The sequence below is a fragment of the Chrysochloris asiatica genome, unplaced genomic scaffold (assembly GCF_000296735.1).
Source record: "Chrysochloris asiatica unplaced genomic scaffold, ChrAsi1.0 scaffold00054, whole genome shotgun sequence".
Classification (NCBI taxonomy): domain Eukaryota; kingdom Metazoa; phylum Chordata; class Mammalia; order Afrosoricida; family Chrysochloridae; genus Chrysochloris; species Chrysochloris asiatica.
The window spans coordinates 9,996,979-10,018,212 of record NW_006408572.1 but is presented as its reverse complement, the minus strand read 5'-3'; the positions used below and the strand labels follow the sequence as shown (position 1 = coordinate 10,018,212).

General features: G+C 44.6%; 1 protein-coding gene and 3 non-coding genes across 4 annotated transcripts in view; all 4 read left to right on the top strand.

Moving 5' to 3' along the window:
- The window catches only part of CTC1 (CTS telomere maintenance complex component 1), a 26,313-nt gene extending 9,965 nt beyond the window's left edge, over nucleotides 1-16,348 (top strand). The window contains exons 3-23 of the mRNA XM_006863502.1: nucleotides 4,353-4,590; nucleotides 4,738-4,949; nucleotides 5,295-5,439; nucleotides 7,598-7,882; nucleotides 7,985-8,113; nucleotides 8,754-8,986; nucleotides 9,129-9,306; nucleotides 9,392-9,592; nucleotides 10,837-10,963; nucleotides 11,551-11,665; nucleotides 11,778-12,105; nucleotides 12,196-12,285; nucleotides 12,533-12,726; nucleotides 13,662-13,750; nucleotides 13,845-14,019; nucleotides 14,479-14,556; nucleotides 14,955-15,099; nucleotides 15,190-15,254; nucleotides 15,526-15,691; nucleotides 15,792-15,918; nucleotides 16,209-16,348. Of these exons, the coding sequence (XP_006863564.1) occupies nucleotides 4,353-4,590; nucleotides 4,738-4,949; nucleotides 5,295-5,439; nucleotides 7,598-7,882; nucleotides 7,985-8,113; nucleotides 8,754-8,986; nucleotides 9,129-9,306; nucleotides 9,392-9,592; nucleotides 10,837-10,963; nucleotides 11,551-11,665; nucleotides 11,778-12,105; nucleotides 12,196-12,285; nucleotides 12,533-12,726; nucleotides 13,662-13,750; nucleotides 13,845-14,019; nucleotides 14,479-14,556; nucleotides 14,955-15,099; nucleotides 15,190-15,254; nucleotides 15,526-15,691; nucleotides 15,792-15,918; nucleotides 16,209-16,348 (3,460 nt within the window). The remainder of the gene's footprint in view (nucleotides 1-4,352; nucleotides 4,591-4,737; nucleotides 4,950-5,294; nucleotides 5,440-7,597; nucleotides 7,883-7,984; nucleotides 8,114-8,753; nucleotides 8,987-9,128; nucleotides 9,307-9,391; nucleotides 9,593-10,836; nucleotides 10,964-11,550; nucleotides 11,666-11,777; nucleotides 12,106-12,195; nucleotides 12,286-12,532; nucleotides 12,727-13,661; nucleotides 13,751-13,844; nucleotides 14,020-14,478; nucleotides 14,557-14,954; nucleotides 15,100-15,189; nucleotides 15,255-15,525; nucleotides 15,692-15,791; nucleotides 15,919-16,208) is intronic.
- Nucleotides 16,349-17,638: 1,290 nt separating this feature from the next.
- Nucleotides 17,639-17,712, top strand: TRNAI-AAU. The gene has a single exon. It is a non-coding gene; the product is annotated as a tRNA-Ile (tRNA).
- Nucleotides 17,713-18,113: 401 nt separating this feature from the next.
- Nucleotides 18,114-18,195, top strand: TRNAS-AGA. The gene has a single exon. It is a non-coding gene; the product is annotated as a tRNA-Ser (tRNA).
- Nucleotides 18,196-18,471: 276 nt separating this feature from the next.
- Nucleotides 18,472-18,545, top strand: TRNAT-AGU. The gene has a single exon. It is a non-coding gene; the product is annotated as a tRNA-Thr (tRNA).
- The last annotated feature ends 2,689 nt before the right edge of the window (nucleotides 18,546-21,234 follow it).

The following is a 21,234-nucleotide window of genomic DNA, read 5'->3' as shown; positions in this document are numbered from 1 at the left end:
AAGAGGGGAAGGCAGAAAGAAAATGTGGACAAAAGCTCTCTAAGGGGAGAGACAGTTAATATTATCTTCTTGTGTATTGGCAAACTAAGATCCAGAGAGTTTACATGACTTCACTAAATATAGGTAGTTGTGTTTAAGAGGACCTGAGTCTTAAACTCCACTGCCATTTCCTCAATTCTTCTAGTTGTGGTGGTGTGCTGTGGAGTCGGTTCCAACTCATGGTGAGCCTGTACAGGTTTCCTGAGGCTGTAAATCTTTACGGGAGCAGAAAGCCTCATCTTTCTCCCACAGTACAGCTGGTAGTTTTGAGCTGTGAGGTTAGCAGCCCAGTTTGTAACTACTACGCTGCCAGAGCTCCTTTCAACTCTTCTAGGCAGTGTTTAAAAGTACCACAGAAAAGGATTCCATGGCCATATGAGTTTGAGAGACATTAGATACTATAGCCTTCTCTAGGACAGTCACAAGGCCCATTAACATATGAAAAGTCCTGCAAAGAGAAACCAGCTTATCTCTCATAGAAGTACCCACTATCTTGAATGTGGGGTATATTATTCCCATAAATATCTTGTTCTTTTCATCACATGCATCTGTCCCTAAGCAGTATAGGCTAGAGTTTTACATACCTTTAAATCCACTGTCATGGAGTCAATTCTTACTCTCAGTGACCTCATGGGATCAGTGACCCTATGGGACAGAATAGCACGGCTCCAGAAGGTTCCAAGAGCAGTCAGCCTCATCTTTCTCTATGCTGGTGAGTTTAAACTACTGATCTTTTAATTATACGTTAACACACGACACCAGTAGCACCCCTTTGTGGTAGTGGTGTGCTGTGGAGTTGGTTCATAGCAACCCTGTATAGGGTTTCCGAGCAGCAGCTGGTGACCTTGAACTACTGACCATGCAGTTCAGACAGTGCCACACCAGGCTGTAAATCTTCAAAGGAAGAGAAAGCCTCATCTTTCTCCTGAAGAGCAGTGCTGACTGTGAGGTTAGCGGCCTGACTCGTAACCACTACGCTACGGGAGCTCCTTTGCATTCCTTTATGGTGCTGTACTTTACTATACCTTTTGCAATTTCCTTTTTGTGCTTTAACATTAGATTTCTGAGATTTATTCACATTGATCCTATAGCTCTTGGTTGTTGTTTTTTTGTTTAACTACTCTATACTATTTCATTACGTGAATATGCATCTCAGTTTATTTAAGCATTGGAAACCTAGAATCCGTTTAGTTTTTATTAATATGTCATTTTCCAAATGTCATTGAGCACAAAGTAGTTAGTCAGTTCTGATCCACAGTGACCTGTATAAGGTTTCTGAGGAGCTGCTGATGAGCTTGAACCGCCTACCTTGCACACAGTTCCATACCAGGACCATATAGTCCTTATCTGCCCATGGTAGTTTGAGAAACACTTCATTTAGCATGGCAGCCTGTCTCAGTCAGTAAAGGCAAGGGATCTTTGCTGAGAAGATACCTTAATTGTATTCCATGTTATCCAAATGTAATTTTCCTAATTCTCTGTCCATGGACTTAGTTATAAATGAGTGATACTTAAATTGCTAGTTCTCTAGAAAGAAAATCAACATCCTTCCTTTCTTCATTTAGAAAGTCTTGCTTGTGAGAAGAGTCAGTTGAACTAGACAATGTGCTTAGTGACGCTGTATATATCCATATACTTAACTACTCAATCTTTGAAAATTTTAATATCTTGATATATTTTTATTGGCCCCTCATTGAGTGCCTGCTGTGTGCGAGGCCTTGGAAGTTAGAGAGCAGTGATATAAATGCTAATGAGTGAGTTTCTATCTTAGTTTCTGTACCCAGACTCTGAAGAATCTGGAAAAAGTAACCCCTATTCTTACTGTTTTCTGTTCTGACAGTATCTAGGATAAAGAGATGGTTCTTTTTTCCTGGGCCTTTAGAGGAGTAAGAAACAAAGACAACAAACATGGACTTCTGAGTGAGACAGACCTAGCTTTGCTTTGTATGCTGCTATAAACTTCACCCTCTCTGAGCACTGGTGGTGGTTACAGGATTTTTTGTGATGATTAATTGCACTACAAGCCCTGAATGGACCCAGTATAGTACAGTATGAATAGCTAGGGCTCAATACATGCTAATTTCTTTTTATGCCTTTTGTTTCCAAAACCATTTGTCAAAGAATGAGAGCAGATGCAAAGGGAAGTGGCTGTTATTGTTGTTGTTAAGTACAGTTGACCCTGTATAGGGTTTCTGAGGAGCAGCTGGTGAATTTGAACTGCCAAACTTCTCGTTCAAGCCGACCTTGCTGTCCAGTGCTTATCCTACTGCACTACACTGGGATTCCATGGCCAATCTTCAATATTCACATGTGGATGACACCCATGGGTACAAAAAGTAGAATTAATGGGGCTGTTTTGTAATCCTATCCTGTTTCTTTTCCACTAAAAAAAAAAAGTCGTAGTACCATGTCTTAGTTTCCTGGTGCTTCTGTAACAGAATGCCACTACTAGTTTGCTTTAGGCAACAAATGCATTTTCTCACAGTTTAGGAAGTCAGAGTTCAAATTCAGGGCACCACCTCAAAGGGAAGACTCTCTCTGTGAACTCTGGTGGAAGATCCTAGTCTTTTTCACTGTCTCCTAGTGTCAGTTTCTCTTGATTCTTGGTGATCTCCGCCTGGCATCTATCTTTCTTGTTTGTGCTTACTTGTCTTTGTGTCTGTGCTGCTGCGTATATTACTCTGAAGTAATGAGGTTTATACACACCCTCCACCAGTGTGGGTTCCTTATGGTAACAGAGAAAACCCTATCCCCAAAGGGATCACATCCACCAAAAACCAAACCCACTACCATCGAGTCCATTCCTACTCCTAGCAACCCTATAGGACAGAGTAGAACTGAGCCATAGTTTCTGAGACTGTAAATCTTTAGGGAAACTGACTGCTTCATCTTTCTCTTATGGAGTGACTGGTGGGTTCGAACTGCCTACCTTTCAGTGAGTAGCCCCAGTACCTAACCCACTGCATTACCAAGCCTCCTTTTCTGCAGGTATAAGGGCTAGGATTCTAACACATATTTTTGAGACACACAACTCAGTCCACACTAGGTATTTGTGAGGTGAGTAGGAAGACGCAATCAGATGCCTCAGTTCTTAAAGAGAATGGTTTCTAGGGAGAAAGCAGTGAAGTATCAAGGAATAAAGGTGAGTGAGAAATAAAGTATTACCAAAGTGTGTATCTGTCAAAACTTTGGTGATTTAACTATTACCTGTATGACATCTATGACACACTTTGCAATTCATTGATATAGCAGTGGTACATCACTTCCTTTAAGAGTTGCTGATCTAATGAAACATACAATAGGATGAATGTAAAACTAATGTTCTCCCATGTAAACTATCACATAATTCAAAATAAAACATTAAAAAAAAGAAAAAGAAAAAAAAAAAAATAGAGTTGCTGATCTCAACATCTTTTGAGATTTAGAAGTCCTCTTCATACCAACGCCCACCTCAACCTTAACTTTCCAAGCCATCTCTAGTACAATTGTGAGAGGCCAAACTGGAAACTTAGCCTGGCTGGGGCCGTTGGAGCGGAGCCATTAGTCAGAAGCTAAAGTGACCACTTTGGAGTTTTTCAATGGACTTAAGAGTTAAGAGGTATCCAGGTGTGGTGCTGTAGAATAAGCACAGTATTGCTAATGACAAGGTGGGCAGTTTAAATCCCCAGCTGTCCCTTGGACACCCTTTACAGGATCACTATGACTCAGAACCAAATTGATGGCACGTAACAAAAAGAGCTGAGATGCTTTCATGGTAGTTGGTTATGGCATCTGTAAAGGGTTTTCCACACACACATGTATTTTCAGGCTCATCTTGTTTTCATATTTCATTTTTTGCCATCCTCTTCCTGGCACCATCTTATTCAAGATACTATTCAACATACTCTTCCTGCTTTTCCTAGGTACTACCTAGATACTACCTAGACTTTAAGGCGCTCTTGTAGCATAGTAGTTAGAAGTTGGGCTGCTAGCCTTAAAGTCAGCAGTTCGAAACTACCAGCTGTTCCATGGGAGAAAGATGAGGCTTTCTACTCCTGTAAAGATTCACAGCCTCAGAAACCTTGTATAAGTTCGCTATGAGTCAGAACTGACTCCATAACACATATCATCACCACCACCTAGGCTTTGGACCCAGACCCTATCCTCATTTTCTGAGACCCTTACCTTCAGCTTTCCCCCTTCATCCAGTCAAATTTATCTCCTGGTCCATGTTCCCCACTGACTTTTCCTTAGGAGGGGTTGTTGGGATTGGGGGTAACCACCTCCTAATTTAGACCTATCTTTACAGGACCTCTACTCCCTTCTCTCTACAGTTTTGTCTCAGTACAGGACCTCAGGACCCACCAGCGTCTCCCATGCTGCAGCCATCTGGCCTGGAGCAGTAGTGCATACCAGATTTGGGCCCAAGAGGCTGGACCAGATGGGGACCCCCTGCCCCGGGAGCGACTGTTACTTTTAGGGACATTAACAGATCTATCAGGGGACTTGGAACAAGAGTGCAGGAATGGAAGCCTCTCTGTGAAAGATAACACTGGTATTGTGGGCTGTGAGGTAAGTAGGAAGAGGAATCAGATGCCTCAGTTACAAAGAGAATGATTTCTAGTGAGCAAGGCAATGAAGTATCAGAGAATAAAGGTGGGGGACATGGTAGATTGGTTGCTAGTGTCCTTGTTAACTCATGACCTTCGTCTTTTCTAGCTCATAGATCTGGACCTTTCTTGGCTGGGTCATCTCTTCCTTTTCCCCAGTTGGAGTTACCTCCCTCCTACCAAGTGGCATTCCTCAGGGGAAGGGCATTTGGAGCTCTGGGGTGCCCCTGTACCAGTTTTCCCCTTGACTGTCAGTCCTGGTCCTGCCACACCGATCCCTGTCCTCTACCCAGAGATTGCTTCTCGCCTGCTCAGACACAAGTAAGTCTTCCCTCTCTAGGGGAGGAAGGAACACTGAAACTTGGAAGATGCTGGTGGGTCAGTGGAAGGAGGGAAAGAAGAGCATCAACAGTAATATAGATGGAATGTTCCAAATCAAGGAAACTTTAGGGCTTTTTGGAATATTAAGCACAAGGTTCTTCAAGGGAAATATGCCTTATCTTAGGTCCAGGGGATAGAAGGAGGTTTTTAGAAAAAAAGTTTCAGGCTATGGAAGTTTTGTATCACCATCAGATTATTCTTTGCATAGAAGGGAAGACATTTGTAGGGAAAAGAAGAAAATTAAAAACGGCATCTTATTCCCTCTCTCCTTTATTCCCTCTCTAGAAGCAAACACAGAGTTGTGCAGCCAAACCTGGCTGGGAAGCTGGTTCGATTGAGTGCTCTGGTGAACAGTCACAGGAAAACGTATTTTGTGCTCTCTTTTGGCAGTTCATCCCCAGCTGTCAGCCATGTGCCCGTTGTTGTACAGGTGAGGACTAGGGTGGATTCTGAGGCATGGCGATATGAAAGGGGTGGTAGAACTCTTAATTATAAAGATAACATAATACAACAACAGCGTAACTGGGAGAACTACACAGGGAAGGAGGGCAATTGGGGAAAGACTTGTTTTCTGCAGCAGTGCTGTTGAGGGCAGGTTCAAGGTAATGTTTGTGTACAAGTGACAGAGAATAGACTTTGCCTGCCGTGCAGTTCACATGAGTAGAAAGCTTTTGTGTTGTGTATAAAATTTTGAAAAACTGCCAGTATTGCTAAGTTAAGAGGATGACCAAGTATATTCATCAAGTACATGTACTTTTTTAAAACTTGGTAAACTTATGTTGATACAATTTTTAAATGCTTGAGTTTTACACTAACCATAGTTTTATGACTTACATAATTATCCAAGTAATGTTTCAAAAATATTCAGAACAATTAAAGGATGAAAAGTTTAGCATGTATATATATATATGTCTCCAAGAAGGAAACTGGAATTTATTAGCATCACAATAATTCTTACCTGTGTGTGTATGTGTATGTGCCATAAACTTGAGTAACAGTGAATTAGAATGTAAAAAAACTAAAAGTGTTGAAATAATTTTTTTTATATGTTAAAACTAAAAGTCTTAAAGGCGACCCAAATTTCTGATCTTGTTTTTTCTCCCTGAGTAAAAGAGATTATATATTTTTCTTTGACATTAGAATGTCTTAAGTTTCCTAGAGACTATGAGAAAGTTCTTTGAAGGGCAGGGTTGGCTCATTCATGTATTAGATGTCAAGGGAGAACTCTCTGAAATGCACTAAGCTTCTGCAGAGTGCCTAAAGTATGCTAGACCCTCTGGATAGTTGATAATCTTAGTGTAGCTACTCCGTTGTGCTGTTTTATGAAGACAGTATCTAAGTTCTAACATGAGTGGTATAGTTTGTAACTACTGTAGGTCAGCTAGAATAGGCACCTTGATTGGCCTATGTCCTTTGGAAGTTCTCAACCAGATACGTTAGGTGTTAGTTGTTATTCAGCAATTACCATGCAGGGTTGTAAGTGCTAAGGGAGATTCATACACACGCATGAGGCACTCTGAGAGAGCTGGTGTATTTATGGACTGGTGAGGAGGCAGGGCATTTGAGGTGTGTTGCTCTAGTGACCCCTGTGAATGTCTTTATAATAGAGATGCAGAGGTCATCTGCTGAAAATGAGGGGCTGGGCTCTGAAAAAGGGAGTAATGCTTCAGAGTAACTGCTATGCCAGGTAGTGGAGGATAAGAGATTTCCAAACAGCAATGGGCTCTGCTGGAAAGGGTTGGCATCAGTGTTTGGCACTTGGGTGGCATAGGTCTGGATTCCTCAAATAGGGTTCTGCCTTTAAAAATGGATTTGAAGAACAGAGTTGTAGTGAAACAGTATTAGTAGACTGGCCTCAGGAGTGATGGGTAAAATTGGTAGTAAAGGCAGGATTCAGGGGATAGGCGTTCAGGTTCTAGTATTCAGCCAGGAAGCCACTGTTTTGATTGGATCTTTTTTGAAGGCACCCTAAGGAGATGGTGGCACAGTGGGGTAAGCACTGAGCTATTCACTTAATGGTCATTGATTCGAACCCACCATTTTCTTATTGAAGCAGAAAGATGTAGTCTGCTTCAGTGAAGATCTGCAGCTTCAGAAACCTTGGGGAGCAGTTCCACTCTGTCACTGAATTGGAATCAACTCCATGGCATTAACTGGAAACCTAGAAGCAATATATTTGACTTATATTAGTATTAGACAAGAGGGAGAAGATTAATGCATTTCTCTTATCTGTCCGTGCCATCCAGGGTACCTATGTACTTAGTACATATTGGTGAAATAAATGAAGGTAGTTTGTATGTTATGGGATAGAGAAAGAGGAAATTCTGAAAGGGTAGAATTTTCTCCATGAAATATGTATTTGAAGGAAGTTCTACGGATGGTTTCCATTTTGGGAGAAAGATTAGGAAATAGTCCTGAAAGTTCTGTGGCTTGAAATTTAATTGGCAATCGGAAGATGAGGAGGTAGATGACAGACTATGATGAGCAGAATCTTTGAGGCCAAGTCATAATGGAAAGAGACTCTGCCAGAGGGGTGACTTCCATGGGAAATGGCTCATGGACCTGCTCTCTGCCTCTGTGTAAGCTAGGTACCTGCCCAACTGGTATGGCATCGTGTCCTTCGGCCTGGTCAAGCCTATGTGTTGACAGAACTGCGAGTATCCAAGATCCATGATCACCATTACCATGTTTGGACGACCAGTCCCTCCTCCCAACTGTTGCCACTGAAACCAGAATGTGTGCAGGAGTTGGAACTGGAGCTGGAAGGACCCCCCTTGGAGGTTGACCCCAAGCCACTTCCTATGCCCAGCAACTCTCTGGACATGAAGGGGAAGAAAGATCTTGTCCGGAACTCCAGACTTCTGTCATATTCTGTGAGCATAAGGGAGTGATCCTGGAATTGAAGGAGCAGGAAATGTGGGTCTCCAAAGAGGAAGGAAATAATGCTCAACTGAACCTTTATGCTCTATCTGCAGGGAATGGTCACTAGCATACTGAATGAACCTGCTGGCCTCTATGAGCTGGACGGGCAGCTGGGACTCTGTCTCGCCTACCAGCAATTCCATAGATTCCGACATGTGGTGCGACCAGGAGTCCATCTGGAGGTATTTGAGGACAAGAAGAGGCCCACTCATCAGCTTCTCTTATCTTTATAGGCTGATCTTTTTTGAAGCACAGTGGGAACCTCTATATAAAAAACATAAGAATAGTAAGTAATGAGTTGAGAGAGTGCTTTTGTTAAGAATGGTTTGGGTGAGAGTTCAGAGAGGACTTCCAAATCTGAAAGGAGTAAAATCTGGTCTGCTGTGAGGAAGGGTGAGGTCAGGTATTTTCTTTATAGAAGGCTTTCAGAGTGCAGAACGAGATGGCTGGAGCTGACACATAGGTATAGTGCCAGGACGACACCAAGTGACCTGGTGAGGAACCTTGGCCACCCCTGCCAACAGGAGCCACCAGGCTGATGGAAAGACACAGTGGGAAAGTTTATGATGAGGAAGTCGGTTTTAATAGAAGGTTAGGCATGGAGGCTGAAAAGAAATACTAGTCCTTGTGAGGGGGCTTCAGAAAGGTTCATGGAGACATTCCATTATCTTTCCATTTCATTTTTTCCATTAACTTTTTGATGCCCCCTTGTATATAGAAATCATGTTCCTTCTTCTGAACCCTAAATAGCAGAAACCTGCAGTGAAGTTTGTCTGGAAACATTTAGTTGGCGGCTTCACCTCTGCCTTTTTCACTTTCTAGCTCCATGATGCTCACCTTCTGCAGTCTGTGGGTGGAGGAACCAAAAGGCCAGTGCTTGCTAGCTGCCTTGGTGGTGCCGTCCAGTTTCGTCGCTTCTCTCGGCAGAAGCCCAAGATTCAGTCATCCCACCCAGCTCATGGGGCCTCTCTGTATGAGCAACTGGTGTGGGAACATCAGTTAGGACTTCCTCTCTACCTGTGGGCTACCAAGGCCCTGGAGGAGCTGGCCTGCAAGTGAGTAGGATGAGGATCTGGGGTGGGGAGCGGTGGGAGTGGGAAACGGGCTCTGTAAGGGAAACAGATCCTTGAAGAGATGAGGACAGTAGCAGGGAGCTTGGGCCTGTGAGGGAAATGACAGTTTCTTTCCCTGGCCAAGGCTTTGTCCCCATGTGCTGAGACATCACCAGTTCCTGAAGCAGCATTCTCCAGGGAACCCCAGCCTGGGACTACAACTTCTGGCTCCTACCCTGGATGTTCTAGCTGTGCCAGGCAGCCCCATTCGGAATGCACACAAGGAAATTCTTGAAGAGCCGCATCATTGTCCCCTCCAGCAAGTATGAGGCTACGCAGGAAAGATACATGGCCTAACGCATTGCAAGGGCTGTTTGTAACACCTGATTTCTGTTTTCTCCCTATCAGTACGTTCGACTACACACTTCCTGTTCTTTCCCCACTCTGGCTAACCTCAAAGAGGAAGGGCAGTCCAGGGCCTGGGCCTCCTTTGACCCTAAGGCCCTTCTGCCCCTCCCAGAAGCTTCTCATCTACCCAGTTGCCAGCTAAATCACCGCCTGGCCTGGTCCTGCCTCTGCCTGCTGCCCTCTGCCTTCCACCCAACTCAGGTAAGTGGGGCACCATCAGGGCACCATCTGTTTTCCATCCCCCCTGTCACTACTATAATTCAGGTCACTGTTGTTGTTGTTTTTAATAATTTGTATTATTATTTGTTGTTGAGACTATGCACAGCAAAAACAATATACCAGTTCAAATTTCTGCATGTACACTTCAGTGACATTGATGATATTCTTTGAGCTGTGCAACCATTTTAATCCTCCTTTTTTGAGTTGTTCCTCCCCAGTTAACATAAACTCACTACCCCCAAAGACTCTAAGCTAGTCTTTCTAGTTACTATTGTCAATTTGATGCCATCTGTGGCGCTATAGGGTAAGCACTGATCTGCGAACTACAAGATTGGCAGTTCAAACCCACTAGATGCTCCTCAGAAACCCCATACAGGGTTGCTATGAGCCAGAACTGACTAGACAGCACTTGACAAAACAACAGTGTAGACTTTAAAAGAGCATAAACTCCAAAGCAGATATTCTTTACTATTTAAGCTAAATTTGTTTGATTTTAAGAAAACTTCAGGACATACTTCTGGTTTAAGGTTTGAAGATTATCTCTGGGCAATAGTTTTGGGGCTTCATCCAATCTCCATGGCTCCAGAACTTCTAGATTTCATGAGAATTTGAAGTTGTGTTCTGCATCTCCCCGCTTTTGATCAGGATTCTATAGAATCTTTTATCAAAATACTCAGTCGTACAAACAAACAAACAAACAAAATACTCAATCATGGTAGCTAGGCACCCTCTGATTCTTCTGGTCTCATAGCAAAGGAGGCACTTGTTCTTGGAGGCAGCTAGCTACACAATCCATTACTTCTTCCTATTCCTGTCATGTTTTGTCATTTTAATTGCTCTAGCTTTCTAACTCTACTGCCCCTTTTATTCTTGGCCCCCCTAGTTCATTCTCCTTGCAACCACTAGAGAGAGTTGGGGGAGATGTAACTCGGGCTGCATAACTGTCTGTCTTGCTTATTCAATCCTTTCCTTGGTTCCCTCAGTGCAGATAAGATGAAGCCCACATTCCTTATCATGTCCTACTTCTAAACTTAATTTGTATCACTTTCTCTCCCACGACTAAATTTGTGAAATGGTCTGCATTTAAAAGATATTTGCACATTTTTTCATCTCTGTTTTTCCCTGTTGAATATATCAGTTCTGTATAGCTCTAACATTGAACACAGTGCTTGGCACTTAGGAAATGCTCAGTGTTTGTGTAAGACTTGACCTTGTTTGCACTGCAGGTTTTGCTCGGGGTTCTTGTGGCTTCATCTCGTAAAGGTTGTCTGCAGCTTCGGGACCAAAGTGGTTCCCTGCCCTGCCTGCTCCTGGCCAAGCACTCACAACCCATCACTGACCCTCGGCTCATAGGTTTGGAGTTCAGAGGTGGAGAGAAGATGGTGGCAGGGTAGAGATTTTTAGAACCTGGGAACCTTGGAGGAAGCATCTCCTCTCCTGGGATTTCTTAGGGCCATTGAAGTGACAAATGTGAATCAACACCATTTGGGAAAAGTTTGGTAGACCTGTATTGGCAGGTAGACAGAAGGAGTGAGGAGATCCCTAGCCAGAACTGCAATTCCCAGCGTTGACTACTCCCACCAGAGATCCTAACATTGTAAGCCAGGATTCTAATTCCTGCGTCCCATAGCCTTAGTTGGGAAGAATCATGGGTTTATTTGGGTTTACTAGGGTTTTTAGACAGGGAAACCCTGGAGAGGAAAGTTCCTTAGTAATGGGCACTTTAGGGATCTGTGAGAAAGTAGAATCAAGGCTTTAGCTTTAAAGGCTAAAGAGGCTGCAGTGACATGCTGATGAAATGCTCCCTTCCTCCATCCCTCAAAGGTGGTGTCAGCTCTGGACCTGCAGGTTATGTTAGGGGAGCAGCACTGGCCTGCAGGGTGATCTGCTCCACTGCATAGCCTAAGCTCTCTTACCAGAAAGAACATTTCTTCTTCTAGGCTGCCTGGTGCAGGTAGAGAAGTTCCAGCTGGTTATAGAGAGGGATGTCAGAAGCAACTTCCCATCCTGGAGGGAGCTGAGCATGCCCGGCTTCATCAAGAAGCAGCAGGCCAGGTGCTGTCTTTAGGGGAGAGTCGGTACTTCTGAATACCTGAGGGGAAGGAGAAGTGCTGCAAAGGATGGAGTACTACGGAATAAGCATGTGCTTCCTCTTCTCTCCTGACAGAGTCTACGTCCAGTTCTGTTTGGCTGATGCCCGCATCCTGCCTGTGCCTAAACCCTTCCTTCACTCATCCACCTCCTCAAGACTTCCACAAACAGATTCCACCCACCCAGACAGACTCCACACAGGACAGAGCCGGTTATTCTTGCTATCCCACAAGGAGGCCCTAATGAAGCGGAACTTCTGTGCTTCCCCAGGAGCTAATCTGGAGGAGCCCAAGCCCACCCTCAGTTTCCATGTGTCAGGGAACTGGCTTGGGTGCACCCAGAGGAAAGAAGGGACTGGATGGAGTACGCTGGAGCCCCAGGGAGATGAGAACAAGGATCAGAAGGTAAACTGGGACTGCAGGACCCTAGACCCGCCCTCTTGTGCTCCAGCTCCTAACTGGGGCCTGCCCGCTCCCTGCTCTTCCTCATCACAGGTTCTCCTCATCTTCCTCGGCTCTTCAGTCCGCTGGTTTGAGTTCTTGCACCCAGGGCAAGTGTACCGACTTGTGGCTCCAGGCCCCCCAGTGAGTGTCCTACTTCATCTCACTTTTCCTCTTTAGGCTTGATTTTTGGGGAGGATAAGCTAGTGACTGTCACTCTAGGATTCCTAGAAGACAGAATTCTGAGAAAATAGAAGACCAGTGTGTGTCTAGATCACTTCCTTTACCAGACTCCAGAAAGCAGGCAAACTTGGGCTGTTGTTTTTTATGAACTTCCCTTTGGACCAGAACACACTCAGAAACTGTCAACCACCTCCCTACTTCCTGGCAGACACCAACGTTGTTCAAGGAGGGCGGTTCGTCCTGCGTATCTCAGCAACCTTTGGAGCTGGCTGGCTGTGCCTCCTGCCTCACTGTCCAAGATGAGTGGACGCTAGAGCTTGAGCGTTCCCAGGACAACGTGGATGTGTTGGATGCAGATAAAGCACTTTGCAAATCCTCAATAACTGACTTCCTCAGTGGCAAGTAAATGTCAGGCCCCTCCAGCTTAGCTAATTGCCCCCAGTGTGCTTGGGTTTGGTAAACAGTTTGCTTCCTGCTACCGCATATGTTTCTTCAGCATGCTTTCTCTCATAGAAGAATTATGTCAGTATATGATGGAAATCATGTTTCACATCTGATTTTTCCCACATGCTTGTTTTGGAGTGATCATGAGCAAGCATCCCTCAACTAAGGGATCCAACCCAAAACGAACCCTTTGCTGTCAAGTTGATTCTAACTCATAGCCTCTATAAAGCAGAGTAGAACTAGCTGATAGGGTTTCCAAGGCTGTGATTGCTGTGGGTCAGAATCAGCTTGACGGCACTTAACAACAACCACAATCTTTGAGGAAGTAGACTGCTGCATCTTTCTCTTGCAGAGCCTCTGGGTGGGTTTGATCCATCAGCCTTTTGGTTAGCAGTCAAGTGCTTAACTACTGCCCCACCAGGCCTCCTCCTTCCACAGTTAAGGAAAGGCCTTAGCAAATAAAAGGAAAAATTAAAACTAGAAAACAGAAGAAAATACAAGGAAAAAATTTGAAAATCTAAAGAAGGGCCTTCTTTTATTTTAGTACAAGAAGGGTCTGGTGGGTATCATCGTGAAACTATACTTTACTCATGTAAGCTTCTTGGGTAGCTTACAGGGGGTGTGAGCCCGGGGAATAATGATGGACTGATTGTGATTATAGGTATGAATTGGAGTAGAAATTCAACTGTAATTTTTTGTTAAGCGTTCTAAAGCTATATAGGTTTTGAGTCATCTGTGTCATCTTGATGATTAGCCCTGTTACTTTTACTGTGCCATTTGGCAGAATTTGTTCAGGATCTCATATATGGTGTTTTAGTGGAAATGTCTGCCCTTTAGCTCTTTTTGCCATTGTTTGACCTGACTTTCCATTGTCCATGTATCTGACTCTTCAGCATCACCGATTCCTTGGTGTCTTTCTCAGCGGAGATTTTGTCACGGACTCTGTGTGAACCACTTGCAACCTCTCTTGGAACAACGCCGGGTAAAGACACCTCCTTTGGGGGAAAGCTGTGAAATACGATGATGGGACCTTGTGGTCCTGACAGATAGACTGACTCTCCCCTTACCTTTTGCAGGAAGCACCGGTCCTGTGAGAGAGTGTGTGAAACTCACTGTAGCTCTCAAGAGCACTGGCTCTGAATTTCCGCCTCACTTGAGCATATACATCCAGGACCCACACCTGCCTCTCCCACTAGGACTCCTTCCAGGAGCTCGAGTCTACTTTAAACAGCTAGAAAAAAGGGTTTCCAGGTGAAGAGTTAGATTGACCGACTGCCTCCTCTCCCTCTAAATGTTCTTTTTTTTAATTAAAAGAAAATTTTTGTTTACTTTTTATTGTGAAATGAATGAAGGTAGTTTTCTTAATTTTTGTTGTGGTGAAATATATGCAACACAGCACTTCAGCCATTTTTATGTGTACAATTCGGTGACATTACGTGTCCTCACTATCTCTTCCTGCTCACTCCTACTCGGAATGTTCCTTCTGCAGTGAAACTTCTCCGTGATACTGCTGGTAGTTTGGCTTTTATCTCCTCCATCCCCATGAGATGCTCTAGACCAGCCCTTCTCTATTCTTCTCTCAGATTTGGTAGAGCCAGGACAAGTCCTCAGGGGGAATGGTCTCTGAAGTCTGAAGTGATCTCTAAAGTCCCAGCTTCTACCCCAATTTAACTTCTCTCCTCCCCATCACTCTTACTCCTCCATGTGCAGATCCCACAACGTGTACTGTTGTTTCCGGTCATCCACTTACGTACAGGTCCTGAGCTTTCCTCCGGAGACGACCATCAGGTCAGTGTTCTGGGTCCTGATTTCTCACTTCACTGACTCTCATCCACATGATCCTGTCTCTGGAGTTTCTTTTTTTTTGGCGTATTTACAGTCTTTTCCAGTCCCAGCAGAAGGATTTCCTCTCTCCCAAGTTAAAAATGTCCAATACCTGTCATAAAGATTTAGTGCTTCCTTTAGGAATTGCCAGTCTTTCTTTCTAAAATGGAAATATATTTCAGCTAATATCTTGGTTGTGCTAGCCTGAGAATCAATTGATGACTATAAGAGATCAGGAATCAAAGATAGAGACCAAAGAGTAGTGTTCCGGGAGAGCACTGTTGTTCCTGCTAACTCCCTCCAGACCCACCCTGCTTTCAGAAACCCTTTGGCTGTTTCTTGACCCCTGTTTTTCTCTTTAGCACCCCCTTGCCTCATATCTACCTGGCGGAACTTCTGCAGGGTCATCAGGCCCCCTTCCAGGCCACTGCCTCTTGTCATATCGTTTCTGTCTTCAGCCTTCAGCTCCTCTGGGTGTGTGCTCATTGTACCAGCCTGTGCCCGCAGGTTTGTGAGGGGGAACAGGCTAAGCTGGGTGCAAGATGCCAGAGGAAGTAGATGGAACTGAGGATTTTTCCAACCACTTTTTCATCCCAGGGAAAATGTTCTCATCAGGGCCCTGCTTGCCCCACGCAGACATCTGTAAGCCAGGCCAGAATCAGGTGAGAGCACAAGGCAGGCTCGTTTTATACCATTTACTTTTCGATTGATTGTATGTGACCTGCCATGTTTTCCTGGGCTCTGTAAAAATGTTGACTGTATCATGTTATCCCTGTACTAGCAGACTTCCTGGCTTATGGGAGTTGTGTAATATTTTTTGAATGAATGAATGAGGGTAAACGTGAGCTAAAGACTCGAAACAGAGTAGGGAAGAATCTTACATCCAGAAGACTGGTGCTCAGTAACTGTTGTTCTCTGCAACTCTCTCCCCAGGATCCTGGTGGAAGATGGCACTGCTGAAGCTGTGGTGACCTGTAGGGATCATCATGTGGCAGCAGCACTGGGGCTGTGTCCTAGTGAGTGGACCGCCCTTCTAGAGTGTGTCCGAGCTCCAGGAAGAGTGGTCATGCACTTCACAGGGCCTGGGGCCCAACTTGAGGTGAGATGCCATTGAGAGGTGGGGGCTCAGACTCCTGGTGGTTTAGTAGGGAGTTTAAGAACCTAGGTTCTGATTAATCCTGATGAGTTTCCCTTCCTAGTCCTCAGCCAAGACAGATGAACCCTTGACCCTCTTCCTCTGGACACTTTGTACCAGCCTCTTTGTCCTTCGCCCGATTATGCTTTCTTTCGAGCTTGAGAGGAAACCTACCAAGATCCTCCCCTTAGGTAAGGGTGGAGTTGGTGGGAGATGGGCAGATAGCTAGCTCCTAGGGTGGCTTAGTACTATAAGCACTGGACTGCAAACAACAGGGTTGGAGGTTGGAGACTACCACCCACTGTGCTGGAAAAGGATGAGGTTCAGAACCCCTATAGGAGATTGTGATGAGTCAAAATTAATTTGATGGCACGTAACAATGAGAAGGGGGAGGATGGTGCTTTCTGGAGCAGGGGAGAATGATGGTGAGGACTAAAACCACATACCTGGGCATGTGTTTTTTTTTCTCTTCCCATCTTAGAACCTCCCCGGCTACAGCGTTTCCAGTGTGGGGACCTTCCTCTCCTGACTCGTGTAAATCCCAGACTTCAGTTGTCATGCCTCTCTATTCAGGAGCCAGAGCACCCTAGCTCTCTGGGGGCTTTTGCTGCCACCTGTTAGTCTGGACTGCAAGGATGACCTGAAAGCTCTCCTGGCTTTGTTGGACACCTTACGGCCTGGGTCCTGGCTCCTTCCTTTTGTTGTTGCCTCTGCTTCCTCTGTGATTGAACCAGGAGCCTAAATCCTTGGATTCACAAACTGCTACCTCACTGTAATTTCTCCTCCTTGGTCACAGGACCTAGCATCATGCAGCTAGCCTGCTTTTGAGGGGAATTCTAGGAACAGAAATCATACTCTTTCTCTCTGGTTGGGGCCAAGATACTTGTACTCACAAATAGCCCTGAACACCTGGGTCCTGCCTTAGTGGCAGTGACCAGAGAAGCAAAAACTTGTATCTTGTTTGGAGTGATGATGACAAGTCCTTGACCTACAATAAAGCTTTCTAGTAGCGATTCCTCACTTATGTGCATTACGGGGGTCCTAGTTGTCCTGCTTCCCTCACATCCACCTGTTGCTCCCTTGTTGTTTTCACTCTTATTTACCACTATTGCCAGAGCTGGAAAGAGGCGTAGAGGAGAGCTACAGCGTATGTCCACAAAGACCTTCTGAACCAGCAAAGAAAATTATACCAGAAATCAAGAACCAGAAAGGGAAAGTCAGTCAGAAGTGGGGGGCAGGGCTATGGTGGTCTCAGTTAGCAAGGTTGGTCCCTAGAGCTCACGTAGAAGAGACTAGAGTTACTGGGAGGCACAAGATCAGGGTGGGGAAGGGGTGTGCCAAGCCCTAGGTAGGGCATGTGAGGAAAGAGTGTCTATAGTTCATACTATGGAACCCCAACCAGTCATAGGTGCTGTGGACAGGTGCTTAATCAACACCATGAGACCTGCGAAAACGGAATCAGAACCCACAGAGATAGGGGTTAAGTGCCAGCTTTGCGGGTCAATTGACCTTGCAGTCCAGCACATTATCCTGCAGCACTACACCGGGATAATGAGTTAAGATTGCAGGAATTGGAGTATGGTGCTATAGGATAATCACTGGACTGCTAATCTTGAAGGTCGGTGGTTTAAACCCACCAGTCCCTAGTTGCTATGAATCAGAACCGTCTCCAAGGCACTTAACAACTTGCATTTTGGCTGCAGGTACTCCCTGATGGAGAGGTAGGGCTAAGCCATACCTCTTAACAGCCGTTCAGAAGGCACTCGCTTTTGGCCATCTGGGATGGGTTCTAGTATGTTTCAGAGGCCTTTGGAGCACCTTTATTTGAAAGTATCTCTTATAATCTAGGGGTTGTAACGTAAGAATAGGGTTAATACATAAGAAGAAACAAGTGGTAACTATTTAGCGTGCGGCCGGTTAGCTCAGTTGGTTAGAGCGTGGTGCTAATAACGCCAAGGTCGCGGGTTCGATCCCCGTACGGGCCAGAGGTGTTTTTTTGGTTTTTTCACCCTTCTCGGAGAAGTTTCTGCCGGAAACCAAAACTACGTTTTATCCGCGGCTTCTCATCAACCTCAATTTCTTGCACACTCCCAAGACTTGGAATTGGGATGCTCTAAGGTTGGAGCGGAGGAAACATTCTTCCATGTTGTTTCTTCCTTGATTGTGTTGTTGAGACCGGCAGGAGAAATGGGAAGACCAGGGAGAAGAATCCCAGAAAGGCGGACAGTAGTGGGGCGGAACCGTGAACATTTGTTTTATGCTTCGACCGTTTTCCAGGTTGAGGTGGTATAAGTCAGAATCAACAAGGACTTGAAAGAAGCAGACAGCCTTACGGTGCATGAAAAACTAAGAATGGTACAGGACAAGACGAGCGCAACATTGTCGTGTAGTCGTGGCCGAGTGGTTAAGGCGATGGACTAGAAATCCATTGGGGTCTCCCCGCGCAGGTTCGAATCCTGCCGACTACGAACTGTTTTCCTTCAAAGTACTGATGGTGATTCAGTCTTCACCACTGACAATTTCCCGGTTTTGTGATTCCCTGATATAGTTCATCTTGGCTATGTATTTGAGATTTCGAGGTAATTCTTTTAACAATGGGGTATTACATTGAGTGAATGAATGGAGCAAAACGTGCAGATTCGCCAAACTGAATTTAGAATAATCTGAAAAAGTTGATAGAATGTGCGCAGGTTCTGAGCGTTATATTCCTGTAGGACACTTTCCACAAAGTCGTCACCAGCGTTGGCGCCGTGGCTTAGTTGGTTAAAGCGCCTGTCTAGTAAACAGGAGATCCTGGGTTCGAATCCCAGCGGTGCCTTTATTTCAGCTACTGGAGAAGTTCAGATTTTGTTGCTGAGTCCACATCTATTAAGTTGTTTGTTAGTTTTTTAGAGACTGAAAAATCGATTCTGCTCTCAAATCACCCAAATTTCCTGCTGAGATATCCGCCCTCTAGCAGAACAGGAATCTTGCGCCCAGCTGACACCGTATTCCTCTGGCGGGCTCTCTCTCTAGCAGATAGGCCACCCTAAACGAGGAGGTGCCCCACCACCCAGTCTTCTTCCCCTACACCAGTATTACCCCTAGAACCTGAAGTCGTTTTGTTTTGCTTTTTTGTTGACTTCGGGCTACTTTTCTAGGGAATGGACGGTGTGGCTTCTAAGTGCAGGTTCCTATCAGGGCCTTTGATTAGAGTTATTTCTACTCCTCTCCACAAGTGGGCAAAATTAGGAGTTAACAGGAGGAGATAGATAGATGGTCTGGCGCCATCTAGGCTTCTGCATGAGGGTGCTGAATAGCCAGGATCTTGTGGACCATGAGGGAGTAGAGATAGAAGAGAGCGCCAGTCGAGTCTCCAGAGATCATCGCGTGAAAGGGCCAGAAGCATTTCTGCAGCACTGAAGTCAGGTTGGTGAGGATATAAGTAAATGCTGGGGAGGAGACGAAACATCCATAGGCTATCTGCATATTCTAAACCTCCTTGGAAGTAAGGCAGAAAGGTCGAGACATTACCCTTTGGCTCAGGAACTGTTGTAAGATGTCTGAGCAAAAGTGTTGGCTTGAATGAATTGCTCTCTCCAGGTGACACGTAAAAACAAGTGATGTGACCATGTTTGTGCCAAACACTGAACTGGACACTGCACCAGATGAATAAGGCACAGCCTCTTTTCTCAAAACACTCACAGGAAAATACAATCACAACCCAATGCACTAAGGGCAGTGACAAAGAGGGTCAAGGTCAGTAGGAATACGAAGAAGTAGCAGCTCATCAACCTGTGGGTGGAGAGTAGTCAGAAAAGGCTCTCTGTATGAGGGAAATTTAAGTCTAAAGGAATTTGCTATCTGTTCTATTGAACAACTACTGTGTACCAGCCATTCTGTAGGAATATTTGTTGTTGTTGTTAGGTGCTATCGAGTTGGTACCGACTCATAGCGACCCTATGCACAACAGAACGAATGAAACACTGCCCGATCCTGGGTCAACCTCACAATTGTTGCCACGCTTGAGCCCATTGATGATTCCACTTTGCAAATCCATCTCTCTGGGGGTTTTCCTCTTTTTCTCTGACCCTCCAGCTTACCAAACATGATATCCTTCTCCAGTGACTGGTCTCTCCTAACAATATGTCCAAAGGATGAGAGACAAAGTTTGGCCACCCTGGCCTCCAAGGAGCACTCTGGCTGCACTTCTTCCAACATAGATCTGTTGGTTCTTTTGGCAGCCCATGGCACTTTCAATATTCTCCTCCAACACCATAACTCAAAAGCATCAATTCTTCTACAGTCTTCCGTATTCACTGTCCAGCTTTCATGTGTATATGAGGTTATTGAAATACCATGGCTTGGGTCAGGCGCACCTTAGTCCTCAAGCTGACATCTTTGCTCTTCAACACTTTAAAAAGGTCTTGTGCAGCAGATTTGCCTAATGCAATTCGTTATTTAATTTCTTAACTGCTGCTTCCATGTGTGTTGTTGACCCAAGAAGAATGAAATCCTTGACAACTTCAATCTTTTCTCTGTTAACAAGAATGTTGTTTATTGGTCCAGTGATGAGGATTTTTGTTTTCTTTACATTGAGATGCAATGCATACCGAAGGAATATAGCAGAGAACAAAATAAGAGAAAATCTCTTTTTTCCTGAGTTTATATTGTGGAGGGGGGGGGTGAGAAAATGAATAAACATAACAAAATAACAAAATTATGTAGTATGCTTATAAACACTATGTAGAAACATGACAAAAGGTGTGTGTGTATGTGTGTGTGTATGTGTGTGTAACAGGGCAGGGGTTGATTTCAGGAATATCAAAATTTTATATCAGAGTAGTTGTGGCATGGTGGAGGGGAGGGGACAAATTGGAGACATGTTTAAGATAAATACACAGTGTTGTGAAGTGCCTTCAAGTCAGTTCCGATTCATACTGATCCTATATAGGGTTTCTGAAGAGCAGCTGTTGAATTTGAACCATCAACCTTGCGGTTCAAACCGACCTTCACTTCAGTGCTTATCCTACAACACGACATCAGGACTCCAAAGAAACAATAAGACTTGGTAACTAACTGGATGTGGAGTCTGAGGAAGAGAGAAATTCAAGATAATGTCAAAGTTCTTCTTTAGGGGTTATTGTTATTGTTAAGTGCTGTCTAGTAGATTCTGACTCACAGCATCCCTGTACAGAGTTTCTGATGAGCAGCTGGCAGGTTTGAATTGCTGGTGTCCTGGTTTGCAGTCCAAGGTTGACCCTACAGCACCACACCAGAAATCCTTTAGGGGGTATCTGACCTCAAATTCACTAAGAATATTTATTCACCTTTTCCTATCCAATTCCTCCCCCAATACAGTTGTGACTACACAAAGTTCCACTTTAGGATAATCTTTCAGTGTAAAGTTTGACTCCTATTAAGGTGTAAAACACTTCCACCAAAGTTTAAAGAATGATCAACTATTCAATCTTGGTTCTTGGATTCTAAGAGTGGGGTCTGTGATTGATGCTTCAGGTTATCTGTGA